The sequence below is a fragment of the Vipera berus genome (assembly GCF_964194415.1).
Source record: "Vipera berus genome assembly, chromosome: 4".
Lineage (NCBI taxonomy): Eukaryota > Metazoa > Chordata > Lepidosauria > Squamata > Viperidae > Vipera > Vipera berus.
In genome coordinates this window covers 25,274,228-25,294,154 of record NC_138206.1, presented here as the reverse complement: position 1 = coordinate 25,294,154, position 19,927 = coordinate 25,274,228, and the positions used below count along the sequence as shown (strand labels likewise).

At 37.0% G+C, this 19,927-nt stretch overlaps 1 protein-coding gene across 1 annotated transcript in view; it reads right to left on the bottom strand.

Moving 5' to 3' along the window:
- FRY (FRY microtubule binding protein) overlaps positions 1-19,927 on the bottom strand; it is a 140,549-nt gene that overhangs the window by 46,051 nt on the left and 74,571 nt on the right. The window contains exons 27-38 of the mRNA XM_081327598.1: positions 18,616-18,776; positions 17,737-17,847; positions 15,603-15,757; positions 13,945-14,044; positions 12,512-12,683; positions 9,629-9,885; positions 9,112-9,258; positions 7,893-8,061; positions 6,790-6,880; positions 4,687-4,769; positions 2,605-2,755; positions 1,019-1,122 (exon numbers count right to left, since the gene is read on the bottom strand). Of these exons, the coding sequence (XP_081183724.1) occupies positions 1,019-1,122; positions 2,605-2,755; positions 4,687-4,769; positions 6,790-6,880; positions 7,893-8,061; positions 9,112-9,258; positions 9,629-9,885; positions 12,512-12,683; positions 13,945-14,044; positions 15,603-15,757; positions 17,737-17,847; positions 18,616-18,776 (1,701 nt within the window). The remainder of the gene's footprint in view (positions 1-1,018; positions 1,123-2,604; positions 2,756-4,686; positions 4,770-6,789; positions 6,881-7,892; positions 8,062-9,111; positions 9,259-9,628; positions 9,886-12,511; positions 12,684-13,944; positions 14,045-15,602; positions 15,758-17,736; positions 17,848-18,615; positions 18,777-19,927) is intronic.

Sequence of the window (19,927 nt, the reverse complement as noted above, 5' to 3'; positions counted from 1 at the left end):
AGGTTTGGGCGCCTCCCCAAACCTCCCCAAACGTCGCGCAGACCTGCCGACGTTTGGGTAGGCGCCCAAACCTTCCCAAACGTCGGCAGGTCTGCAGGAGGAACGGAGACCTGCCGACGTTTGGGGAGGTTTGGGGAGGCGCCCAAACCTCCCCAAACGTCGGCAGGTCTGCGCGGAGGAACGGAGACCTGCCGACGTTTGGGGAGGTTTGGGGAGGTGCGCGCGCACCTCCCCAAACTTCGGCAGGTCTCCGGACGGCGGCGGCTTGGGAGAGGTGCGCGCGATCCTGGAAGCACCGAAGCCTCGGCCGCGCGCAAGTCCTCGGTAAGCTCCGGGCGGTCACTTGCTTCGCGTCTCCTGAGGGAAGGGGGGGCGACTGGAGCGGGCGTGTTTCCTCGCCTGCTGGGCGCCGCGATTTGCCCGGGGAACGCGCGGGCCCCGAATGGCAGCGTGGAGCGAGGAAGCGGACAGCCAGGGCTTCCCCGAGAGCCGCGGCCACACAGGGTATTCCTGTGTATTCAGGCTTGCAAAATGGCGGATCGAGCCTCTGCTGGCGGCAGAGGCTTGCAGAGCGCGGATCCAGCCTCCGCCGGCGGCGGAGGCTTGCAGAACGGCGGATCGGCTTATACTCGAGTCAACAACTTTTTCCAGTTTTGGGGGGTGAAATTGGGGGTCTCGGCTTATACTCGAGTCGGCTTATACTCAAGTATATACGGTAATTGTTTAGTGAGGAGATGCATAGAAAAGGAGATAATTAGCAAAAAGTGAGATTTGGAATATAGCTTTATACCAAGAATGAAGTATGTTGACCAAATTTTGAACCTACTAAATTTGTGTTCGATAATGTCATAGTATGGAATCATATACTATCCTAAGATATAATAATGTTTGGTTCCAGTTTGTCATATTTCACAAACTCAGATATTATGGTTTATAAATCACAATTTATATGTAGAGTAAGAGTAACATAAACAAACTCAATTTTCACTTAAATTTTTGTTTAGTTATTATTTCTTACCTAAAAACAGAGCATGCAACAGTAATGGTAGATGAAGAGCCCAGTCTTCTCTTACACTATGATCTACTACCATTTCAGTCATGAAGATAACAGCAATATTGCACCTAACATGAAAAATAAAATCAATCAGTTCAAACATTGCAATGAGAAATAAGAAAAAAGCAGAAAACATGGTTGATCACAAAATACAAAGAATAGTTCAGATGTGGCAATTTCTAAGCTATAGTAAAAGTAAAGGAAATAGAAGGGTGGATAATATGAGGAAAGGCATTGATAATTATATATTCTGTATTAAATGCATGTCAGTGATTCTGTTTCCAGTTTATTAAGAAAATAATCTCTCCATATTTGGTCCCTCACAATTCTCCACATCTGAAAGGTTAAATAACTTCCTGGAATAAACTTTGTAAAAGTACAAGAGGTGAAATGGGAAAAGGAGGAAGTCAAAATGTGATGGCAAAATAAAAGTATTCTTTTGCAGGATCTGATTCAAAATATTTTTTGGCATTTCAGGACTCATCATGGGAGAAATATAAAGATGTGTATATATCTTCTGCCAACCTAGCAGTTCGAAAGCACGTAAAAATGCAAGTAGAAAAATAGGGACCACTATGGTGGGAAGGTAACAGCGTTCCGTGCACCTTTGGCGTCTAGTCATGCCGGCCACATGACCACGGAGACGTCCTCGGACAAGCGCTGGCTCTTCGGCTTTGAAACGGAGATGAGCACCGGCCCCTAGAGTCGGAAACGACTAGCACGCATGTGCGGGGGAACCTTTACCTTTACTTTATATATTGAAATTCCATACACCAATCACTAAAAATATAATTTACAATGTGATTGATTTGTCAAAACCTCAAAGGTCTGTTTTAAGTACAATATCACAATCTCTCTCTCTCTCTCTCTCTCTCTCTCTCTCTATATATATATATATATATATATATATATATATATATATATATATATATATATCAGAATATAATTGATCAAACCATTTTCATGTGACAAAATGGATTCATAATTTGAATAGATTCATGAAAATAATCTCATAAGCTGCAAAGTTTGCAGTCTTCAACTTGAAAAATAGGGAAAATAAAAAAGCCAACTCAAATAATGTTTTCATCCTTATCACAAATATAATTTGCAGAAAGAAGTAATAATCCTGCTATTAGAAGAGAAGAGCAAGAAGAAGTTGGTACTTTACTATATATCTTCAATTGTTTTTAATTTATTGCCCAAGCCAGGTACCAATCTGGCCTGCTGGATGCTATTTGTAAAGGAATAAAGATATTTGTAAAGGAATTGAATACTGTGCTGAACTTGAAGGAATGAGTTTTGTTCTAATGCTGGTTAAGCAATTTTCAAACAAAAGGCAGATCAAAAGGACACAAGAAACAATAACTAAAGTGGAAGAGATTTTAAATGATCATTCTGTTTATACTGAGACGATACAACAGTTATAGGTGTTCTGTAAATAACTGGACAATGTCAGACAAGTTTTAGAACTCTTAAGATAGAATGAACAATTAGAATATGGACCAGTTGAAATATTTTCAGAAACTGGGGTTTCTTTATATTGTGCTTACCTATGGAGGGGTCCGCGTGGTGTAATCGTTTCTGGAAGGTAGTCAACAAGTGGTGCCCAGCATCCTCCATTAAATGGCATTGGCAAAGGTTGTGGCTGTTTCATTTCCACAATATTCAGCAGCCAACTTGTATATGGAGAAATAGGATCATCTGTGCAGAAACATTTATTACATTTCTACATAGTCCAATAGCCAACCTTCTTGGAGCAGTGTTCAGGTAAATTAAAATCAGAGAAACAATGCAGTGCAAATATCAAATCTCAGTATCTTATATGACAGCTAAAAAACAAGAATATATGTCTTTGAATGGATATTAATTCATTCATTCATTCAACTTATATGCTGCCCATTTTGCCTGGAGGTAACTATAAGTGACTTACAATAACTAAAAACCAATACAGATATTAAAACATTAAGCAATAAATAGTAACATTAAATTAGTTAAAATTAAGAAAAATAGGGAGGGTGGAAGCAAGATGAATACGAGGGGAGGATCTTATTAGTCTGTTAACCACCTCCAGAATGATGTGTCCCCATTGGGGCTCTTCTCCTGGATCCTGCCAACTGGAATTTTTTGACTGACTGAGTCCGCAGCATATAGATATTCCAAAATATAGATATTCCAATATTGGGGTGCTATCTTTAAAAAGGTCCTGTTTCCTGTAGACCCCTAGGGTCTCAGATGATGCCCAGAATAGGTTGTCAGCAAGCCATGTAGAGTGTTAAAGAAGCACTTTAAACTAAATCTAGATAAAGGCAGTGCAGATAGAAGGTATTGGCACAATGGGATCACTAATGCCATTAACAACATTGCCATTACTAGACTATTAAATTAAGCCAGGGGTTCTCAACCAGGGGTGCGAGATGATATTCCAGGGGATGCAAAAACTTGGGTTTTCAAAATTATAGTATATATGCATAATTCATTGCCATTATTTTGAACTTTTGTAAGGAGTGCGAGAATATATCAGAAGCACTCTAGGGGTGCAGGATATAGAAAAGGTTGGGAACCACTGGATTAAGCTAATACAAAATGTTCAAAACCATCAAGGTAATAGTGAGCGTGGACCAAGAAGTTTTGGTTGAGCAGTGTCAGGACTAAAATATGTACTTTGGCCAGGCACAGCCCCCAAACACATGTAATTTGAGCAGAGGCATTTTGAGGTAAGGAAAGACAGACAAAAGAAAGGCCATTGGCAACAGTACCTGGCAGTGGCTAGGGAGAGGTCAGGAAAGAAAGGCACCACCCACTTTGACATGGTGTGCTTGAATTTAAGGTAAAAGGACACTAAGGGGGGCAGCAGCCTGGAAAAGGCCTCAGACATCCCTATCCAGCCTCCAGAGGCACATGGAAGGCTTAAAGTACCATGAGAACACCTGAGATCAGTACCATGAGATCTCGCCCCACTGATCTCGCATGATCTTGTGTTACTTTAGGCCTCCATTCTCTGTGAACTCACTGAAGGCCTAGAGCAGCCAAGAAAGTGAAGGATCTCGATCTTCGCAAGGTGAGTATTGAAGGCCTGGTGCCTAGGGAGTGGAAGGTGGTATGGGGCTAGAGAGCAGAGAAGTTTGTTTCTCTGATAGCTGAACCATCTGTTTACTGTGGTATATGCTGCTGATTGCTTTCTGTTTGACAATTTAATAGATAGGGAGTCTGATATTGCCATCATTACAAACCAGTCAATGCACTGTGAAAACCTGATGCATTTTTTTACATACATGTATTTAAAGAAGACAAAAGGACATGTACTGCTAATATATTTATGTTGATATTTTTGTTAATTTGCTACATTTTAAATATGAACATTCACATAAAATATATACATAAAAACTATATGGAAATATATAAATGACTATAACAAATGAATACTAATCAGTGGGTAATATTAAAACTAAAACTCTGAGTGTTAAAAAAAACTTACATTCAACTAACTGAAAGGTTTAAATGAGTTCAAAGCAGATATTTAATATTTTCTATTGAAATGGATGGTTCAAATACACTCTCCAAATCATGTCTGGCTAGTATTAGCGAATAACACCATTCACAAAAATTAATATTAACCAAATATCAAGACATACTTTTATCATCGTCGTAAGATCCTCCAGAGCTATTACTGTATCTTGATTCTAATCGATTATGTGCTCTGATCACATTACTAAACCTTGTAAATAGGAAAGAACACACAAAAACCTATTTAAAATCTTAATACATACTCAATTCATAACAGTATTATATATCCCAATGGATGGATAAAAATGTAAAAATTCTTGTTTTAACTTTATTTCTCAATTTTTTTCACCTCTGTCCATTAGGTCTTTGCTCATATTAATTTAGGTTTTTTCCAAATTTGGTAGCATTTTTACCTAAAAGTTCTGCCTCCATATTCAGTCTAGAAAGTTGAATAATTTCCAATAGGATATAACTCCCTTGTGAAATTACTGAATTTCAAAAATGAAAAAAAGCTTAGTATATAAATAAAATAAAATAAAATAAATAAATAAATAAATAAATAAATATTAGCGGAAAGCAGAGCTTCTAAAAACAGAGAATAGATATTAATATAAGACTTTCTGTAAGGAATGTCTAAATATAATACAACTGAGATATTTACAGGTAAACTTTTTTTTTAAAAAAACCTATTTTCTAGAATTGTAAGATCCAGAGAGTAACAGTAGCTCTATTAGGGAAATTTATAGCCTTGAAACAATAACAACAGAAGTCTAGGTTTTTTCTCTTTCTCCCATGAATGCTTCCATGCCCTTTCTGCCATAATGTTTGTCTGCACCAAATATCTGTATTTGCTCCTCCTCCTCAATCCGTCCTTGCTGGGCATCATCAGCTGAATCAAGAGGCTACACTGGAGGTTAGCAGTTCCTGCCAAACTCTTGTAGTCACTGTTGTGAGCAGTAAATGCTATTGTGAGAATTCCCCTGTTGTCTGAGAGCAAAACCAATGTTCAGTAATGCCACTGAGCAATTGCCATGGGCTGTCTCAAAGAGCATCTAATATTCTGCAATGCAGTCAAGAGGTCCAGGATATTACCGTTGCCTGCACACTGCTCACAATGAATGATCTGAGTGAGTTGCAAGCAGTCTACAGACAAATTAGTATCAATTGTTGCTATCTAGAGATCTCAACAAACTGTCTCACGTAAGATGTCTCACCTGACATCCAACAGAACAAATGACGCCCTGATGGATGCTAGTGCTGCATTACTTGCGGCAATCTACAGACTATTTGCTCTTTGTTTTGATCACCATAAACTAGAGCAACATTAATGACTAACTCATTAGTGGCCTCTCCAATGAGAATTTGAAGGAACTCTGAGGTGAAATTAGCATAACCTTGTGTTATAAAAGAGAAACCCCTTCCTTCCACAGACAAATGGGTTGCTCACAGATTAGCTACCAGGACAAAGATAGAGACTTCAACTCACTGAAGGCCTAGAGCAGCCAAGAAAGTGAAGGATCTCGATCTTCGCAAGGTGAGTATTGAAGGCCTGGTGCCTAGGGAGACCTGGGGCGGGGGTGTGGAGGGAGGGAATAATTAGGGTGATTGTTGCAGAGCCTCTGCGGTAACTCGTAAGGGCAAACAATATTTGTAATTTCAGGACGTTCTCATAAGCACTAGGGGGTGCTTATCAGGTAAGTTTGAATGAGCATTAAGTGAATGCTCGTAACTCGGGGATTACCTGTACAGGTTCACAATATAGACAATCAACCTGAATGTTAGAAAATATACTGTACTTTACTTTTATTCAAAGCCCATCCACAGTTTTAAACATGAACCAAAAAACAGTTCCAAGGTGTAAATATATAAAAATCAAGTTTATGTATATTCCAAGGCAGGGGTCCCCAACCCCCAGTCCATGGACCAGTACCAGTCTGTGGGATGCCAGCACAAACAAGCAAAACCCCATCCATGGGATGCAGGCAGCACACAACACCACGCACTCCCTGGTCCACAGAAAAACCTTTCTCCACGGAACCGGTCCCTGGTGCCCAAAAGCTTGGGGACCTCTGTTCCAAGGTCTAGTCTTTAATTTTTAATCCGAGAAACAAAACCACATATCATAAGATTGTGATTAATGATGGTTACCAGTAGTCAAACTGGAGATCTACTGTACTAAGCATTTCTAATCCAGAAAGAGGGAGAAAAAGTCTGAGATGTTTACTACAAACCTCTCATCTGTCTCTTTTAAAATTCTATTGTCTTCAATGTCTGCAAAACTATCTTGGCCAGCTACAACAGTGTTACTGCTTGATGTAGTTCCTATACATGTAAAATCAAAAGTATTATTAAAAATAATCATTTTGAAACTACACAAATACACACACACACATCCAATACAATGTGTAACTCAACAATCACCAAACTATACATTGGCTTCTCTGAGTCATGTTATAAATTAATATCTATATACGATAAGTAAAAAACATTTATATTGCAGCTTATTTCTTTCCTTCTCTCTTATATATGCAACGATTTCCAAATTATGCATTGTTGGAATAGAACAGCAGATCAGAGAAAGATACTTTTGAGCCCCATTCCTAAGTTACTTCCATATCATAGGTTTCTATTTATGATGATGATGGTGGTGATATGATTATATCATTTTTATGCATACAGTATATGGTTAAAACCTATGTATTTCAGAGTTCAACTCAGGCTGAACATATATGAACAGCCATGCATACTGTATATAATATTATAGTTGGTTATATTTTAACTACAATACTAATTTTGCAATCCAGATCAAACATCTGTACTGCATGAACTTTCCAGAAACTTAGAACAGGATCTGAAGGGTTGGCATAATGGCAAAATGGAGTGTGAATAACCTTAGATGAAAGCATTTGTCTATAGTTACAATAGATCTGTAACTATCCTAAAAAACATATAACAGGTCTTCAGTTGGTAAAAACATGCCTTTTATTCTTAGAAACACCTAATCCTACAGCAAATATAAATAAATATACAGATATATTCTTTGTTCTGCAGATATTAAAATGTTGGATTCAAACTTATTTAGAATAGGCCCACTGTGAGCAAGAATATTTAACTAAATTGTGGTTACTTGATTTCAAAGACTGTACTTTAATCTACTGTAACTGTGAGGACTATACCTATACATTTATGTCTTGATGAAATATTTCAGTCTGAAAAGTACCAAGGAAGATATAAGACAGAGGTTCAATGTTAACACATGTAACTCTGTTCTGAAAAGTTGATAATTCATTCAAATATAGTATCTCTAATAAAAATAGAAAGCTTTAATTCTTACCAGAAGCAACAACTGAAGCTTTGTTGCTGGCAGTAAAACGATAAAATGGTGGATTGTCACAATGCTGAACTATGGGATTCACAGGATCTGTTTGTTGGAGCTCAAATAGAAGTTCTTCCATTGTTTGAATAGTATTGTTCCGACACAAATAGATGGCAACTTTTTTGATCTGAAAAAAAAGTAGCATTTAGCAGCTTTTATCTACAAAAAAGGTAATGTAAGAGTGTGCACAGCAGACACATAGATGACGTGTTTAAAGGTATAATAATATAAAATAACCTTCTTCATATTACTGGCTGCCAGATGGCAGAATTATCTGGGAATTATAGACATAATACATCTGGAGAGTACAGTACCTGGATAGGGATATATCATTATGCCCAAAACCTAATGGGCCTAACAGCTATCAGGATTAGTCCCAAAATATGAAAGCATGCAGAAACTCCTTACAGAAAGATTCTGTCATAGAGAAATAAAGGAATCACAACTACTTTGTAATATAATACCATCATGCCACTGAACAACTTCTCATTACATAAGGTAGAAATGAGCAATAGGTTTTGTGGTCTGCAAAGGGTTATAATTTTTTAAAGCTGATCTGCAAGGATTTCAGAGTACATATTGATTTTAATTAATGGGATAGAGCTATATTTTAGGTTAATTTTGGAGTGGTCAGAGAATTCTCAAAAATGTCCATTACAGTTAAACAAAGGCATAGTTTCCTTCAATTTGACAATGAGATGGGAGCATATAAATTTAATAAATAAGAAGATAAATAACATTTGAATTTAATTCTTGATGAGTTCATGGGCACATTCATAGTGGCAACAAGATTCCACCCTACTTAGCTAGAGATCAGTCAAATTCAGCTATGTGCTTTCCACAAATTCAGCACACTGAAATTTACCAGAGCTTTTAGTCTGTTTTACAGCTTTCTTTGTTTAAACTATAGTATAATAAAAAATAGTAATTTGTGATCAAATGTGGACAATTTAGTTTCTGGGGTACTAAGTTTTGGGTTTTCACATTTCATATGAAAATAAAGAGATATCCTTTATAAAGTCTACTGAATATTTGGTATCTTTTCACCTATGTAGGGGCAAATTTCTTAACTTCAGTAGAATAAACTCATGAAATTATTCCTGATACATTATTTTGAAAACATATTGTTTTGTTCTATAAGAATAATACAACTTTTTTAAAAAAACACCTCACTTACATAAGGTAAAAGAATTGTATCACTGCTAACCCCACATAAGCTTATCAAAAACTGCAGAGTTATTCTCAGGTTGTTGCTCCATTTTTCATTATTAGCTAAAGCATTCCAGACATTCTCCATTTCTGGTCCAGGAACTTCATCTCCATACTAAACAGAAATATGAAAAATGAATGTGATCAGAATACAGAGAGTGATTGCTAAAGTAAGTGAAATATAAGACAAACTGAAAAGTAATCAATGAGTTAAAGAGACAAACGAGAAAGATCTTTTTAGTGCACAGAATCCATTTGAATTATAAAGGTCAAGCTACATTAAGTCCTGGCTGGTATAAAATTGGAGAAAAGTACTAACAAATATGTACAGACTGATAATAATAATCAGACCTTTCCAATATCTCATTGTGTAACATTGTGCAGATAAAAAAGAGGGAGAATTATTTATGCAACTTTCAATCCTGTTCTAATATTATGGCACGACATTTCATGTTTTATAGACCACTTAGTATTTTCTTGCTTACTTTGGCCGTCATATACATCAGATTATTAAGCACCAATGATGTGGCTTCTGGTGAGCCCCAGCCGTTTCCTTTCAAGCCACATGAAACAATTACTTCTCCATCTTTATCCTTTATTTCATCTTCAGGGGTGGTAGGACTTGAACCTGGGAGAAGAAGTCTGCTGTCTACTAGCTCAATGTTATGAAGCCATGGTAGCAAGTAGGTGAGCATGATCTGGCGCCCATTTGGATGAGTTGTTGGAAATCGTTGACTTACTTCTAAAATCAATTAGGGAAAAAACACGCCTAGAATCTTAGTTTTAGGGGAAAGACAACAAAGCATTTAGTTCAACAATAAATTTTGTCAGATACATTTCTTCTGATAAAATGTCAAGAAGGTGAGTTCAATTTTTTTTATTATAAAGACAGAAATATATTTCATTTCCAGAAACTGACAGAGAAGCAGAGTCACTGTGGAACAGTGATTAGATGTTGGACTAGGAGCAGGAAGATCCAGATTAGGAAAAAAAATGTTGGACTAGGAGTAGGAAGATCTATCTGCTCACTGGAAAGCTCACTGGGTGACTTTGGGTCAGTCTTTCAACTGAATCAAGTTTACTGCTTATTTACTTTTCTTTATTTAGCCCATTATTAAACTTAGATTATATTCCAGGCACAACTTCCTTTTAGTTGGATAATAAGGAGCAATGTAGCTGGATGTCATAAACATCCTGTTGTCCACCCATTTCAAATCCATAAATGAACTCACCCAGCAGCTTCATGTAGGAGCTGTAGAGAGTACTGAACAAGATGAAGCATTGTAGGACAACCATAAATCAAGAGATCATCTGCATAGTTGTTAAAGAGCAATTTTTTTGAACATGGCTCAGCTGTAAGGACCAGAACACTGCAAAGTTATCTGAGGGCCTCTCCCCGACTAGCTACATCCATCTCAACATTCCACAAGTCCCTCAAAGCCTGGCTATGTTATCAGATCTGGGAGTCCCAGGGAACTAGGGAGATATTGCAATGGATCCCTTACTATGCTTAGTAACATCCACTCCTGTTTTGAATGTCATTTTTATAGACTTTGTAATTGTGATTTTTAATATGCATTTATTGGTTTTTAATTTAGTACTATACTCTGCCCAGAGTCACTGTCTTGGGAGATGAGCACCTATACAAATAAAATAAAATAAAATAAATAAATAACCCCAAGGCCCATTAGACACTGTGGTTATTGATCTTATGAAATCTGCCAATAGATCTAGGACAGTGATGGTGAACCTTTTAGAGACTGAGTGCCCAAACTGCAACCCAAAACCCACTTATGTATCATCGTGTGCCAGGTGGGTGTGGCCCATTGGGTGGGTGTGGCCAAGGACCATTGGGTGAGTGTGGCTGGGGTGGTAAAAGCAGACTGGGTGGGACTAAAAAGTTCAATCAATCAATTCCAACTTTGTGAGATCTTTTTTCCCCCCCACGAGTTGAAATAATTAATTGACTGAACCTTTTTTTTTGCACATGGCAGTGGAGGCCTAAAGGAAAAAGGTTTTATAAAACCCAGCTGAAGGCCTAGGACTGGGGTGACTGCGCGCATGCGCACAGAGAGGGCTCTGTGTGCCACCAGTGGCATGCGTGCCATAGGTTCACCACCACGGATCTAGGAGAACTGCACTCTCACATCCAGTTGTTAATGATCAAAGCAATGTCAGTGTATCCCAAATCTTAACAGAGGTGGATTCAGTACTAAATTGTGAACAACTTGGAAAGACTTTTGTCACAAGCATAAAATTGCCATCAACCGTTCTTATTGGAGAATTATTGATTAATAATCCAATATAACCAGGGCACCAATCATCAGCCTTTTTAAATCCAAGATATTATCCAATAGACCAGAACAAAGCAACAACAAAAGGAAATGGCAATAACAAAGATAAAAAAAGACCCGGTTTTGCGCCTTTGCTAATTTAATGAGATTCTGGCTATTTTGCCATAAGATATCCTTCAAAATCATGCAGAAGCCTTTTGGTCACTTGTAATATTTGTTACTTGACAAATATCTGACTCGAAGGGATCATAGTTTAAAGAAACAACAGATAACTCACGGGGAAATAAATAAATAAAACATTCTAATTTAAAATTCTACTCAGCCTTCAAAAAATATGTTGTCTTTGCCATGGTAAGATGACATTAGCCCAAAATTTGCAAAAAGAAAGAGTAGCATCTAAAGATAAATGCACTAAGTGGAAAACATGAGCTTTTAAATAGTAACTCAAAATGTCAAAATGTATGGTAACTACAATGAGATAAACTAAGGTAATAAAATGCTTTTTGTTATTCAAGTAGAATAAGAAAATTGGAACCATATCTTTAGATCAGGCATGTCCAACCTGCAGCCCATGGACTGCATATGGCCCTTGACCGCTAGTAATGCGGCCCCACAAGATCATAAACCTGTAACATTATGTGATTTATATACATTATCTATATGATAGATTTTATAGGCGGCCCAAGACAATTCCTCTCAATGAGGTCCAGGCAAGCCAAAAAGTTGGACACCCATGCTTTAGATCAGGGGTCTTCAAACTTCGCCATTCTATGACTTGTGGACTTCAACTCCCAGAATTCCTCAGCCAGCGTGCCTGACTGAGGAATTCTGGGAGTTGAAGTCCACAAGTATAAAAGGGCCAAGTTTGAAGACCCCTGCTTTAGATGCTTATTTGGTTCTACAGTACTGTTTTTGGCATATGTCAAGGGGAAAAAAACCCCAAAGATGCAAAATCATGTCCTGTAGCTCTAAGAGTTTACACATATGATATGTTCACAGATCCATAGGAGGATATATGAGATAATAGATCATCTTTCCACTACTAAGGCTGAAGACATAAATAGAAACTTATACCTGAAAACAATGGAAGTGTCAGCTCAGGGTACATTCTTGCTAGTTCGTAGGACAGATGAGCTAATGAGACACTGTAAAGTGGTGGCAAAGGACCATGAGTCCCATAAAGAATGCTGCCAGGTCTTCGCTCAGCTATTTTCTTGGAATAAACAAAAAGCTTTGTTTCCAAAATCTGTTGGAAGATTAAAAAGAAACAGAAACGATATAGATGATAAATGAATGATGGAGTATTATTGAAAATAAATTTTAATGGATTACTCATGATTAGCAGTTTCTGCCTATGCTTTTGTATTTGCTGCAAGGGCTAAAAGTATTCGTACGTGGGTTACCATTGATTTTGTCCTCCTTCCCTTCTCCTCCCATAAGGAAAATAAAAGAATACTCAACTCAGTCACAATAAAGATATCAAAGTGAAAAAAAAGGAGGAAAATGGCAGGGGGGAAAAACCCTTGCTCCCTCTGTTGTAATTTTCTGTTTTTCTGAGAAATTGAAAAAAATAGAAAATTTTTCCTTATCATTTTCTCTGTAAAAGATATATTATTGTTTCTTACTATTATTTTGTTTACTGTTATTCTTTGATGTAAGCCAATAATTTTAGAGCTGACAATCTCTAAATATCATAAGTAGTAAATAAATCCCATAAATATTGATACCACGCCTTTATTTCCCCAAATTATTTTTTAAAATGTTTAAAGAGATGAAAGACAAGCTATAAGGCACAACTCTCAAATTACAGGATAAGAAAGAAAGAGCACTGACATTTATTTTCAAGAAAAGGGTGGGCCCAGGTGTCATCCTCACATATCTCTAACTCTGCCATCAATGTGCCTTGGTTACTGTCCTATAACGCAACTTCCTCATGACATACAGTAATGCTGAACGTATTTCAATCTCACAGCTGTGGCAGCTTCAACTCATCTTTAGCTGTTCCAGACCAAACAATTTTTGCCATGGATTCAAACTAGTAAGCCTGATGGATGATGTGGTTGCTTCACAATCAGAGGAGGAATTGTCCAGTTCTGGTTGGTTGCGTGAAGCTTTTGCAGAAACTAGACCCTCTCCTCTATGCTGAAAACAGCTCTCTATGGCAATTGGGACATAAACTGCCGGAGACACTGGTTGTCTGATTTCTGCAGAAACATCTATCTTTGTAATGCCTGATTGTATTTTTCAGTAGTGCTTGCTGGTCTAAAGCAGAGTTCTTAGAAACAAGAGTTTAGCAAAACCACACTAAGAAGTGAATTTAAAAAACAGAGAGAACAACTGGCGGAGAACATTTGGGAGATGAAATGAAGCCAAGGAAATCCACCAGTGGTTTTCCTTTATTTGTTCCATTCAACAATATGTAGTGTGTTGTTGAATGTAAAGCAAACTGTATAATTGTTTACTCTTCCTTATAGTTTATAAGATTTTAAAAAATATTTCATACATGCCTGCATGAGTTGCATGGAAATTTCATAAATTTCTCTGCTGGTGTCAGATGCTTTAAACAAGACTAGATTTAAAAGAGTCACAATGTCAAAAGGATAGTTCCTGAAATAGCAAACAAAGATTGAGATTGTTTGAAATTTTAAAGTTTAAATGAACATTCTCAATTGCTTTACACAAAATAATACACTCAAGGCAACAAGCTCAATAACCTAACAGTTACTGAAAACAATGAATTATATCAAACATAACGACAATGAATTCTCTTTTTCCAAAAGACAACTGTATAGCAATAGCACTTAGACTTATGTACCGCTTCAAAGTGCACTCTGAGCATTTTACAATGAGTCAGCATATTGCCTCCAACAATCTGCGTCCTCATTTTACCAACCTTGGAAGGATGGAAGACTGAGTCAATCTTGAGATGGTCAGGATCAAATGCCAGGCTGTGGTCAGAGTTAGCCTGCAATACTGCATTCTAACTGCTGCACCACCCAGTTTTAAGGAAATCACATATTTATCACTATGTGTGTAAGTGTATTTATGTACATACACACATAAGAGGTTTCCAAACATTCTTGGTTCATGCCTCTTAGTATTGTAGTGATTTTTTTCATGACATCCTAAAAAAGTACTTTGTGCTGTCCAACAGAGGTTGCTGTGTTTTCCACAAAAATTTAAAACATACCATAGCCCCTCTGCAAGTTTACTGCAGCAGTCTTGGACACCATGGCATATAATTTGGGAACCTTAGCATATACTGTACCTAAATTAGTAATACTCCTACTTATTGGCCACTCGTCTTTCTGCAGAGTCACTCCAGGTTAGATTTCTTGGTTTGCACAGAGTGCAAATGTGAGTGGGCTTCGAGTGAAACTCAAAAGAGAAGCACATGACCCCAGGACACTGCAACCGTCATAAATACATGCCAAATGTCAAGCGTTCAAATTTTGACCATATGATCATGGGGATGGTGCAGCGGTTGTAAGTGTGAAAAATGGTCATAAGTCACTTTTTTCAATGCCATTTTAACTTCAAACAGTCACTAAATGAATGGTTGTAAGTCAAGAACTACCTGTATATGGTAGTACAAGACATAAAGTCAATAATAAGTGGAGCTGAATGAATGTGAGAATATAAAAGTGTGTGTGACCAGTATGAAAGCAATATATTGAGGTATGGTCACAGCGATTGAACAAGGATTAAAATGGAAAATGGACATATGAAGTAAGAGTGAAGGAATCAAAAAGAAGGGGGAGACTGAGTAAGTCATAGTTGGATGGAAGTGATGATTCTTTGAAGAAGAGAGGCGAAAAGTTTAAGAGGAAAAGGTGGTGATATATGGATACGGGGAAACAAGGACAGGAAAATACAATATAGAAAGATACATTGTGAGTGGTAGCACTAATTAGTTTTAGCTATGTTATCTTTTCTTTTTATTATCTCTTGACTTTAATTTCTTTGTTTCTGTATAATGTTGCTTAGGCTAAAAGGGACTATTTTAATGGTCATGCATGTATGCAGTCCGATCAAAACAAGAACATATAACATATAATTTAAGTCTATCCTTTTCAAAAGTCCTAGGGTAATTTATTTTTAATTTTTACATGCACCCTGATTCACTTGCAATGATCACTTTTTTTGCTTTGCTTATTGTTGATACCTGCTTCCACACACAGTTGCAATGGCTATGAAGCATCCAGAAGCAAGCTGATGGGATCCAGTATAACATCGATCTATAGCCCAGTTAAAGAGATTGATTTGGTCAGGATTCAACTCCAACAACAAAACAACAACTTCACAGCCAAGCTGATGAACCTGAAAACGCAGAGAATGGTAAGGGGTTTTAAAACAACAATAACAGTGTTTTATATCAACAACTGACAAAAGTTCATTGAGATCAATATTCTACTTTGCGTCTTTGCCAAATGTAGGGTGCTGAGGCAGTTACCAAAACTAGTTACGGTAATTGACCTCACTGTCAGGAAGTTTCTGTCATGACCACGTCCTCGGATAGATAGAAGCAAACACGAAAATCCAGCAGGAACGTGTGACAAAACAGAGGTTGCTTTATTCAGCTCAATTCCAGGTTGCTTCTCTCTTTGATCAGTTTCCAACCATTGTTTATTGTCCTTCCCTCTGGTACTTTGGTGAATAACGTGACCCCCTCTTCCTTGTGGCAGCCCCTCAGATACTGGAATACTGCTATCATGATGCACCTATTTCTTCTTTTCTTTAGACTAGCCAAACCCAAGTCCCGCAGCTCTTCTTCGCATGTTATAGTCTTCAGGCCTTTAATCATCTTGATTGCTCTTCTTTGAATTTTCTCCAAACTCTCAACATCGTTTTTGTGATATGGTGAGCAAAATTGGCTGCAGTATTCCAAGTGTGGTCTTACAAGGGTTTTATAAAGCGGTACTAATACTTCGTGTGATTTTGATTCTCGGTCATGATATCTCAGTCATGTGACTGTGAGATTAATTTCTTACATTTGTTTGCCACCCATTTCACTGTAAGGGATGCTGCAATGAGTCATAATGTGACCACAGCGGGATGGGAGGGTAACATTTTTCGATGACCAGAAGTGCTTTAAGGACTGTAAACCACACTTTCTGAGGTTATCATAACTTTGAATGGTCATTAAACAACCAGTCATAAATCAAGGACAACCTGTATTTCTTAAGACTACTGCCACTATTAACCATCCTCTGAATACCAACCCATTCAATTGATATGATTCATAAGCAGCCATCATAAGCAGTAAGATGGTCCTTTTCCATTTGCCTCTCAAAGTGCCTCCAATCTGGTGGATGGTATGTAGTATTTTATTTATTTATTTATTTATTTTTATTTTTATTCCATTTATATCCCGCCCTTCTCCGAAGACTCAGGGCAGCTTACAAGCTTAGCAGTAGCCTTCATTCTATGTATATGCCTGCTTATTAGGGCTTTCACACACACCCCAAGCGGCATTATTACAAAGTCAGCTTAATTGCCCCCAACAATCTGGGTCCTCATTTTACCTACCTCGGAAGGATGGAAGGCTGAGTCAACCTTGAGCCTGGTGGGATGCGAACCTGCACTAATTGCGGGCAGCTGGTGTTACTTAAGGAGGCATTAGCCCACTGCTCCCCCTGCCCTTCTCCCCCTCCTCTTGTAATCAAACATAATTTTAAAGTTCAGTATAAAACACTACTATTAAATTGAATACTATACCATTCAGAAAATAGTTTATTAACTCGGATGGGGTATAACGAATAGATCTCATAGATCCTGAACAAATATATAGCCTCCAATTAGTTTTGTCCTCAATATGAAACATCTTCTAACCACTTAACCACAAAGCTCTTGTAACTGGGCTACAGCAGTTGCTATTTTTCAGCTCATCTTAGATCTTGAGTTATGATCACTAAAATACCTGGAGTCTTTCAAAACAGTAATTCAGATTAATAAATTACACCAAATTATGTATCTTGAAAAGGAAACAAATGATTTCCTTATTGCAGTAATGGACTGATGGCAGTAGATCATTTTGATGCATAACATGAATCCTTGGGAGTTCAGGAAGCCCTGCTTCTCCCAAATTGAATTTAGTTCTTGACTTATCATACCTTGGTCCCTAACATAGTTCACAGAGTATGGCCCTCTGATAAAACACAAATTACCCTATTTGCACCACAGTACAGATACTAAACAGATTCCACTTGAATCACAATGATTTCAGCCACAGAGTAGACCATGTGCAATAAAAATAAAATGTAATACATTTAAAAGTGAGATTCATTGTTGTTACTTACCCGTAAATCTTGGCAAGCTAGAATATTATCAAGCCATTTATAAAGATAGCCATCAGGGGAAAGACCCACATTGTCAAACACAGGGCCACAGCATAGCACTGCTGACATGGCCTAATTAAAAAAGAGAGGATATGGTACTGTTTATTGCAAGGTTATCAGTTTCAATTTCTAAATGAAAGGCAACAAATCAAACAATGTAGTAATGAAGATTAATCATGTAGATTCCATGCTGTCAGTCGTGTCTGCAGAAAACATATTTCCAAATACTACAATGGCCCAATCATACTCTTCACTGTTTTCCTGAGAATGTATAGCGATGCCATTCCTGCAAGTCCTCTTCTGATACAAGTGTTCCTGAGAAACCAAGTATTTCCTGGACAAAGCATGTAGATATTCTGTGTTCTCCAGTTGTGTTTTCTCACCCAGTTAGCATGCTTGCATGCTGCCAGAACTACCAATAAGGAAAGATGACTGTGTAGTGGATGACTGGATTACATTGGGTTAAGTGTCTTGTGGCATGAAGTTAATGTAATTCTTGAACGACTAGGTAGTTCTGGGTTTAATTTAATACTTCAGGAACACTTTTTGGTATTCTCTCCTCTTATTATCACTCTTCCTCCTGAGCCAATTAAGTATGAATTAACATGGTAAGTTGTGTATTTCTAAGTTAACCTTAATTGAAATATTTTAAATATTTATTAATATTTTTTCAAATGATACATTCAAGATTCAGAAAAAGAACAGACCACAAAGATTACACCAAATAATCGGTTATTTGGGGGAAATTATTTCAGCTTTAATTTGTCTTATTACATTTCTAAATTTAAAATAATTTAATTTGATAAAGATTTATATGCAATGGAAGGAATCATGATGTACCTTTAAAGCACAATACTGGTATCTTGTAATCTGATGATTTCTATCACTATAACGATCCAGAGGTGTAAACATGATACTAAAAGGTCCAGCCCATTGACTAAACAGGATGAAGAGGTGGTGCCTCAAGCTTTGCTGAGGGAAAAGAAATCTCCTATGATGAACTGAGTGAATAAAAAAAATAAATTTATCTGTATTGATTAATTAATCAAAACTCAAATATAAATCTGATGCAAAACTGTGTAGCTAAGGAATTATTCCTAAAACACATTAATAGTATTTGTCAAGTATATATTTAATGGAAAGGAAAGAGCCTTGAATTTAAGATTATCCCATGTAAAAAAAGTAATTTATTTTTAGGTAAATAAATATACATAACACAAAGAATGTGGTGTGGTGAGAGAGAGATTTGCTTAGAAACAAAGATGGATTTCTCAAGATTCTCAATAAGGAAAACTACATGGCCATCCCTTTTGTACCAGATTGACACTAACACTAACACAATTAAATAAACAATTAAATTTGTTTTATGCATGGGGCAGCCACACAAATCATTTACCATTTCAAGAGGTCACAGTATGTCAAAATTTGAGAACCTTTGAGATAATGCATCTGAAGAGTTTTGAATCTCTAGAATTTTGAAATTCTAAATATAATTGAATGGCTGTATTTATATCATAAATCAAATATTCTTCAATTTTCAGATGCACACAAGAGTGTGGATGGGACCAATGCATGCCATACATTATGCACGTAGGTCCTTCATCCCAAATTGAAATGCTACATGGAGATGCCAAACAGAGTGAAAACATGTATTCTGAGATGTTTATTATGTTATCCAAATCCCTTAATGTTCAGTTTTACAATAGAGCTATGAATATTCTAAATATTACGCCAAATTAAAAAAACTCAAGAGCTATTTTAATCTCTCCTGCTTGCTCCCATCCTCACCCAATTTATATATATAATTTTGTAATGAATGAAAACAGAAAATCCTTTGTTAGTACTAAGAAAATTCCATTCATTGAGCATTTGGAACAGCTGGATTTAATGCTTTGAAAGCAGAAGACTGATCTAATGGAAATTTTCAGAGAACACAGAAGTTTTCAGATGCCCTGATTAAGCTACAGACCTTCAGGCTGATTTAAGAAATGAAATATACTCAGCCTTCAGAGAAATCTTTCAACATATATAACCTTAAATAAATTGAGTTTCTGCTATAAAGAAAATTAATGATCACTCTACTTTATGGATGCTAGTTTTCTGCAGATGAAAGCTAATAGTTCCTTGGCTATTCCTACAATAACCACAATCA